This window comes from Juglans microcarpa x Juglans regia, chromosome 3S (genome assembly GCF_004785595.1).
Source record: "Juglans microcarpa x Juglans regia isolate MS1-56 chromosome 3S, Jm3101_v1.0, whole genome shotgun sequence".
NCBI lineage: Eukaryota > Viridiplantae > Streptophyta > Magnoliopsida > Fagales > Juglandaceae > Juglans > Juglans microcarpa x Juglans regia.
Window position 1 is genome coordinate 16,995,680 of NC_054599.1, and position 9,480 is coordinate 17,005,159.

General features: G+C 33.6%; 1 protein-coding gene across 1 annotated transcript; it reads left to right on the top strand.

Annotated features, from left to right (window-relative positions):
- Positions 1–3,676: 3,676 nt before the first annotated feature.
- Positions 3,677–4,510, top strand: LOC121258649. Its single transcript, XM_041160194.1, has one exon. It carries the CDS (start codon positions 3,881–3,883, stop codon positions 4,277–4,279), a length of 399 nt encoding a protein of 132 aa, XP_041016128.1. The 5' UTR covers positions 3,677–3,880; the 3' UTR covers positions 4,280–4,510.
- The last annotated feature ends 4,970 nt before the right edge of the window (positions 4,511–9,480 follow it).

Sequence of the window (9,480 nt, forward strand, 5' to 3'; positions counted from 1 at the left end):
GGAACAATACAAGGCAGCAGTACTTGACGTGGCAGTTGAGGTAGTGTTCCATGGGTGTTGCTGCAGTTTTCCATAAAAAAATTAAAGATAAATAATTAGACGAAATATTCAAGTTCAGAAAATTAAAGCACACTAACTGCAATAAATATTCCAAGACATTATCACCCGGTTGCTCCATGGATATGGGTAGGCAGTTGGAGGAGGTCCCCATCATTGGTATCTTGGCACTTGACGTGGCAGCGACAGTAGAGCTTCATGGATCTTGCTACAGTTCTCCCAAAAATAATTAAAAATAAATAATTAGACCAAATATTCAAGTTCATAACATAAAGCCCACGAACTACTTTACCATCCAACGATCACCTGGTTGCTCCATGGATATGGGCTGGCACTTGGAGGATGCACAAAAGGAGGTAACCACGCATGAGGCACTGGACCGTAGTAACTTGGCATGTAATTTGGATGCAGTGGTCTTGATATGTCCTAACATATAGCAACATAATGTTAATCAACCCAAGTGGATAATGACTACACATAAAATAAACACACGCCAACTGTTGAAAGAGGTTTACAATACTTGCGTTGATGGATTGGTGATAGGAGCTATTATGCGGGATGCATCTTCTTTTTCTTTCTCCATTTACCTCAACAATGAAACCAAGTGGGTCTTACTTTTTACATAAATACTGCAACAACACTGAATGCAACTTTTTACAATAAATCTTTATACAAATCTGCAGCAACATATATACACAATCAAGTTGGGAACTCAACATTTTTTCACTCGACATTTTTTGAGGAAAAAATATTACAATCAAGTTGGGCATTTTTTAAAAACCAGCTAAGCTTAGATACTATGGATTTTTTGTATGACAAATGATACCATGGATTTCCACATTAATGTTTGGTGATTGTTTGTATCATTTGCTCAGACATAAGATTTCTCCATATCGGTTTTATTTCTCGTATACAACTGAATTTACCATTTAAGAATACCCTTTAATTCAAGCACCATACCTACATCAAGAGCCCAAAACATGGACAACTTTATGTAAAAGAAAGGCAGCAATTTTATACCATAATTGACACTGAACAACAAAAATATTTATGATATTTAAATCAAACCCACACAAAGCACACTAACTTTATAAAAAAAAAATTCCAGTTTTTGAAAAACAATGCTAAAATACAGGACAGAGTTTTCACTTGCCAGTTCATAAATTTTGGTTCTTTTCCTATGTCACGTCTAATTAGATGCTGGAAAGTCCCATATATATACAAACAAAATATACCACAAGAATACACTCGGGTGTTATATCACTCATAAAACACCTAGTGCCCACACTTCATGACTTCAAAAAAAGAAAACTCACAGAAGAAATGTGAACTACCGACAGTTTTAGTATTTTACGTTTACTAAGCAAGACGAAAAAAGATTTTTAATTTCCATTGTTAGTATCTTACGTTTACATACTAATAATAAAAGAGATTTCACTAACAGCTAAGCAAGACGAAAAAAAATCAAAAGAAGGGGTTCTTCCTTACAAACACTTACTCAAAAAAATCAAAAGAGGCCTGAACCGCGAGGAGGCCTGACGGTGAAATCTCGACTTCTCTACTTTTTTTTCTCAGTTTCTCCCGCTTGTTCTCTTCGTAAATCGACTTCTCTATCTTCGTTTCAGTTCTCCCACTTGTCCTTTTTGAAAATCGGCTTCTCTATCTTCGTTTCAGTTCTCCCACTTGTCTTTTTCAAAAATCGGTTTCTCTATCTTCGTTTCAATTCTCCTGTTTATTCTATCCTGTTTTTGCAATTTTTTTTATTAATATATAATTATTGACGCGATAAAATGTCACATCAGTGACACCCGCGCACAAATACGATCTTGTGGCTGCCTGTAGCAGGACTCAGATTGAGAAAATAGAAACCCTTCAAGCAAAAAGATAACAGGATTAATTCAGGGATTGATTACTGAAATCTTTTTTCTCTTGGAGTTTGTGCAAACCACACAAAAGAAAAAGTTAGTGATATATACGATACAACAACTTCAATCAATGAGCTTGTGCCTGGGAAATGGTGAGCAATTTATTACGCAGATCCCAATTTAGAATCGTCTTTTGAGGATATCCGCGACAAAGTTCTCGAACAATGAACCGAATGGGGTTCTCTTTTGCAGGATAGTCATAGAGTTATTATTGATCTACTATTTATTTATTATTTATAATGTTTTTATTATTTATTATTTTATTTTAAATATTTTTTAATATATTTAATTATTAAAAAAATTAAAAAAATATATAAGTTTATTAATAGTAATTTTTTTAACTATTAAGTAAAATTAAAAATTAAAAAAATTAAATACAAAAAAATAATAAATAAATAGTAAGAATATAATAACTCTATCATTTTTTTTATCTAAATGAACTACGTGCAAATGAAGAGGGTGCATTTTACATTTTTTATAATATTTTATAAATATCTCTGAATATTAAAAAAATACACAATTTTATTAATAATTATTTCTTAATTATAAAAAAAATAAAATACACGGAAAAAAAAATGGAACCAACTTATATTAATTAATTAATTTTTATTTTAGCATAAACCAACTTATATTATTGTTCGTTGAAACGAACTTTGTAATTTTAAATGCATATGTGAGAGCTCAAGAAAATGCAGTGTAGACAGACAGAATTTGGTTTGAAGTACCTTGGCAGTCATTCCTCGAGTTTGTCCAATGCAACTACAGAGAGAACACAAATTTGCAGAGAACATTTTTTTTTTTTTTCAGGATGTTTTTTATTTGTTTATCTGTTGTATCATCCGCATGGTTAGCATATTTAGAATGTTTTGAGTTTTGATAAAAACAAGCAATCTTGAAGATCATTGACCACTCTATTTAAGATCGTGACGGGGAAGAAGCCTTATTAACATGCCTTCATTTGTGATAGAGATTTCTTTCAAGTTCTTGATAAATAGATTCAAAATAAGATTCAAAATGCAAGGTATATAGTCTGTTGGCATAACATCTAAATCTCCAAAATAGAGGTCTTGGATTCGACACCGCTCTCGACTCAAAAATAAATAAAAAAAATTCAAAATATTTATTGAATATTTAGTACTATCCAGTTATAAATATTATGGATCTAAAATCTCAGATGAATTGGGATTTAAAATCCCATCATCCTTCCAATTTTTCCAGTAGATTCTGAGAGGAGCACAGCTTTAGTGGACGGAAATTTTGTTGACGTTTTCCATTTGTAATCACCACAATGATGTATAGCTGGGCTACAGTTCTTAGTCATTATGTTGCTTATCATTCCATCAAGGAGTAGACGTAATTTTTAGCAGCTCAATCAAACCCATTACAGGGAGTAACGACTAAAAACAAATGCACAAAGTGCTAAACCTGAGCACTCAGAACAAAAATCTCATAAAATAAACGAAAATTAATGAACAATATTATCTTCTGCATGAATGAATTGAACTGCAGAGAGCGTCCTTTTCCAATGATTAAAGGGGAGCTAGCACCAAGTAAATAATTGCTGCTCTTTCATGGGACCATGCTGTTCAAAGGGAGCCAAAATCTTACTTTCATCACCATACAAAGCAACAACACTGCCCAGTCTTCCTCACTTAAAGAACACAAGGAATATCTTTAGTTGTCTCTTTTATTAAAGCAACTCCCCACTTTATTGAATTGAAAACCTCCATATATTTGAACCCAATTATACACAGCATAACCCCTCCACACGGAATCCCATTGCCTGTTTCAGTAGTAAATAAACAACTCCCTTTGTCTGCACTCAAAGGACTAGAGCTGCAGAATTTTACTAAAACAAAACCTCAGTACCCTTTCTCTTCTTTCAGCCAAGCCTGAAGATGTCTTTGCAACCGCAGCAGCAGCAGCCCGTTCTGGTTTACCCCAACACCGAGGCAGGGCAGCCATCTTCGCACCATTCAGATGGATCATTTGGGATAGTTTTTATTGTCCTGGCCGTAGTCATTGCTGTATCGGCCATTGCTTGCTTTCTTGGCAGGCTCTGCAACCGGCGCTACCAAACTGATCAAAAGCCTAAGCGAAACCAACACCACTCTCGACCCAAGGAAGCTGTGGACATTGACATTGAGTTCGGGTTTGATAAGAGAATCCCAGCTTCAAAAACAGCTGGAAATGGAGGAAGCAGAGGACACAAGCCAACCCAAAATGGTCGTGACCACATGAGAGGCGAAATGAAGCCTGCTGCTCTTGGAAGAGAACCCAGAGCCGGTGCAAGATAATGCATGGTGCAGGCCAGAGGAACAGCTTCCATATACTAGTTTATCTACCTTGATGGCATGTCCATTATATCCTTTTGGTTTTCTCCTTTCTGTATCCCTCCAGTCCTCCTGTATCTCTAAGTTTCCATCCCCGCAGCTTGAATGTATTTGAGTACACATACATATGGTGTTGTGACATGAAGTTATATTAGCTGAAAATTCCAGATTTATATTTAAAATCTGTTGGGGTCCCGGAATGTTCAGTTTCTTGTGGTTCTTCAGTTTCCATGAATGTAGTGAACGGCCAGGCTATTTGCTATATGGCATTAGGATTCGAAGGACAGCATAACCGGGCAGTCAACCTGGTTTTGCTGAGAAAATTGAATATACACACCGCATTAACGTTTACACACTTACTTCGTAACATCAAAACTATAAGCAGTTTTTAGACATTGAACTAACACTCCTATAAAAAAAAGTACTTGAAATTGAACCTAAGGCTGGGCCAGGAGCCCCTGTAATCCCGCCCACTCACCTAATCCACATGGGTAACAAGTGGGCAGATGCCATTAGAATTTGACTTAAAACGAGTGGGAGGTGGGAAGGCTTTTAACCCGTCCGTTTGTTATCCGCCCGCTCAGCTATATATAAAAAAAAAAAAAAAAAAAAAATTCCTTTTTTTTTTACCTCTTTCCCCTCTTCATCTCCTTCTCCATGCAACCTCCTCCTCCTCCTCTTCCTCCTACTACTACCACTCTTCTTCTTCATCTCATTCTCTATGCTAAGACCCACGTACGGCCACGATTGTATGTTTGATATTCATGGCCGATTTGACTGTCTTAAGGATATGATATTCACGATCATGGATTTCAGAGAAATACTACGACTCGTTTGCTTTCTCTCAATGATTTCCCCTGCTGCCCTTATGTGGATTTGCTATTCTGAAAGGTTTCATCATGGGCTTGAATTTTGATTGGGTTGTAGGCTGAACGGTGGGCAAGAGGGGGGTGGGGGCGGGGGTAGAGAGGGTGGCTAGTTACCCATTTCGGATGGGTAGAACTCTTAACTACACTACACACTATCCAGGTAAGGTAGTATAATTTAATTTATAATATTTAAATTTTAAAATTTATTTTTTAAATTAAATCATGTCACGAGAATAATGTGTGGTGTAAAGACATTCAAATAGGAAAGTTTTCAATGTTATTTGCAATTTTATCCAATTGTATTGGTTAACATGGAGATGATTTGGCACAATCTTGATACTTGGATTTTAATGTAGGGTGCAAAAGTGTTAGTTTTGATAATTTTGAGTGCAAAATATAAAAATCTAAAGAATTTGAGAGTGTAAAATATAATTTTTATTTAATATACTTAAAATTAAACTACTCACATCTCCGTTAAAGTGTAATGAAAAAAAAATTTAGGAGTAATATTAGATATAGTTGTGGAGTGTGAAAGGGTAATTATTTTAAAAAAGAGTAAAGTTTATTATTAAAAAATTAATTTTTTTTTTTATCTAAATCTTATATTTAATTATTTTTCTTGAAGAAATTATACAATATTTTCACAATACAAATATCATTTTCTTTTTTTTTTTCATAATAGTTCTCTTACACGCTACGCCCTCACTATAACTGCAACCCTTTAGAAACAAAACAGAATTGTACCCTTTTTGGCCGAACAGAGTAGATACACCCAGATCCTGCAAATATTCCCTCTCCTGACATTCCTTTCCTGTAAAGTTGTACACCACGCGCAGTCACAGCTAATCTGAATTATCAAGATTTTATTTGACAATAAACTCATCTCAATTTATTTTAATTTATTATTATAAATTTTTTAAATTTTAATATAAAATATAATAAATAATTTAATTTTTTTAAAATTTTAAAATAATATTAATATTAAAAAATAATATTTTAATAATATTTTATTATCTCAATTCAATTCAATTCAATTCAACATCTAAACGTATATCAATATTTGTTGGGTCGCTTTATGTTTTTTTCATCATTTTTATTTTCTAACCAAGCTTGAGCTTTAAAGAAAACAAGTTACGCAAGAGTATAGTTATGAGCTTAGAACAAGAAATATAGTTATCGGATTTATGTTTGGTTTAGTTACATAGATCAGAAATATATGAATAATAGTAAAATAATTTATAAATAATAGTAAAATAATTTAAATTAAGATGTTTTATAAGATTTTGGAAAATGAGAAGAAAAAAAATTAAATAAAAAAATTATTAAAATATAATTTTTTAATATTTATGTTTATTTTGAGATTGGAAAAAATTAACTTATTTTTTATGTTTTGTTTGAAAATTAAAAGTATAATGAGTATGTATGGATTAGATGAAAAAATTGAAAACTTAAAAATTTAAAATTAAAAAATGTTTATATTTAAATGGTGTTTAGATATTGAGATGAGATATAATGAGATAGTTTGCAAACTAAACAGAGCCTTAAGCTACTCATAGTGATGTTTTGTTGTTGTTGTTCTAACCACAATATTGAGAATACTTTATTATTATTTTTTATTATTTTTTATCATTTATTATTATTTTTTACTACTATTTAATATTTTATCGTTACTTTTTTACTATTATTCACATAATATTTTATAATACTTTAATATCTAAACGCAACCTTCAACCTACATTCAGATTTTTGAGGAGAAATTCACTATGTATAGTGATTTAAAAACGCTCTCAAGGTTACTGATATAACGTCCATGGAGACGTGAGAAAGAAGCCGAAGAAGAAATATGCTCTTTGGGTGCTTTTCCCCAACAAAAACAATCCACGCCCAACTCAACTGTTGTTAAAATCAGCAAATTGTAGTGCACGTATCCACATAGGAGTTAGGATTCGGGAACCGTACTGTTTGTCATTATCAAATCCTAAGGAAGGACAGTACAACGGAATGGACACCATCTCAAAAACGTTTTAGGTGTTAAACATTTTTACTCGTAAAAGTTGTCAATTTCACATATTTTTAGCTGAACTTTGAGTTTTCTCTATTCTATGGGCATTCTCTTCTCTAATATGATATTATTTTGATCGTGTGAAAACGCAGTAGGGAGCATGTATGTAGAATTCCAATTCTACTTCTAGAAGGGGTAAAAATACCCCAAGCCCAGTATGACATTTGAAGCTCAGTTTGAGGGGGGTCTCATCTAGGGGTGGGCAGCAGGGCCTCATATCCCGCTACCCCGCCCTGTATGGAGAAGGCCTAGCGGGCGGGATGACCCCATATTATTTAAGTATGATTATTGTATTGCCTTGACCTCTTATGTAAAGGTTGGCCTAGGAGGTTAACGTGAAAGAGACTATAAGAAATTTCAACGGGACTCCAGGGGCGACGAGAGAGAGAGAGAGAGAGAGCTTCTTCAACTTCCAAACATGAAATTTCAACTTTATCATTTGTACAGTGAGCCATGAGAGGCTATAAGAAACTGTAAAATACTTCTATTTATAGTGAATTTGCACTTCGAACGATCCGTAGATGTAGGCTCTGTGCCGAACCAAGTAAATCTGGATGTTTTGCTCTCTATTTATACTTGTTGTATTTAACTTTTATTTACTGCAATAGATGTACGTATGAACATCACACCTAAACTCCAGATCGCCATCGTGTGTCCCAAACCACACCGATCGAGACCCGAACGATCACCGTGGGTCGGAGATGACTCATTCTTCCTCTTAAGTATGTTCTTACAAATCAGACAACAACAACTTCAATCTTACTTTACCTTCTACACATTCTTTTTGCACTTGGGTCATTCTCTATTTACGTGACTGTGCTGGGTTTTCACTTATGGCAATGGCAATTTGTCGAAGATCATGTTCTTCATACCTACCAAAAGGATGAAATTTAGCTCTTAAATTTATTCATGTGACATAATCACCATAAATAAAAGCAATTGTTCTCTTCACGTGCGAAACAAAAGGAGTCTCCTTAAGTTTGAGCATACTTTATAGACATTTCAGTCAATTTCTATATAACTATCAATAATCATTGTATAAAAAATCATATCTTTTGTTAAAATGTAACTATTCCTAAGAGAGGATAAAAACTGTTCAGTGATCATTCTCATTAGGACAATGTCAGGAGTCGCCCAGTATGTACCGCTAGGTGTACTCCTAGTGTATTTGAGATTTCTTTTCTTCATTTGTTTTTTAAATTTTTTAACATCCTTAATTATTAAGAAAAAAAATCACAACTTTAATAATAGTTACTTCCTCAATTATTAAATAAAAAAATTAAAATAACCGAGTAGTAACTTTGAGCGATAATATTGAGTAGACTAAGTAGCATTTTCCTTCTTATTATAATAGTTTCCAGCCATAAAATGTTCAACAATTTGCCCTCTAGAGAATGGATGGACGGGTCAAGAACAACACCTTGCAATGTTCATGACAAAATGCTGGAATTTATTAAAAATATAAGAGAAATGATTTAGCCACAAAGTGATTTCACAAAAATAAACCAACAAATTGACGTAATTTGATGTGATACGTTAGATCGTAAAACTACTTTTATTATAGAGTATATCTAACGTATCATATAAAGTCATGTGAGCTTGTGGGTATACTTTTGTGAAATCTTTGTGTCTATAACATTTTTCAAGTATAATAGTTTTTTTTAAGGGAAACTGTATCATTTATTTATTAGAAAAACTTATATTCATGATGGGATACATTCTACGATGTCCATATATCAAACATGACATCATAAACCAAAATAATACATTTGAAGCTCTACCAGTACATTATTTCTTTTTATAACTCGTCTAGTCTTCACTATTGCTGATACTCCCTACAAACAAATGCCAAGAGACAACACTCTTTACCTAAACAGAAACTCAATCTCACCCTTCCTAGAAAGAGAGGATTCAACCTCTATAGACAAACGTCTGAGAGACGAACTTTTTTTTTTCAACTAACAATAAAAAATAAAAAAGAAAAGCAATAAGATAGATGCGAAAAGTGACAGATTACAGTTCGAACCAACTCTGATAGACTTTGGAATCTGTGACAACCCGTAAAGGCAACACACTTGTCTCTTTTCAGCCATAAAGGTCAAATCTGAAAAGTCTAGTGGTGGCGAGTTCGGTGATCTGGTGAGAAAAAATGGTGGCGGGTGAGAACCACGCGCGATGATTTTCACAAAACCACCACTTTTCTCTTAACGATTTTCGACCTGTGAATATAGTTG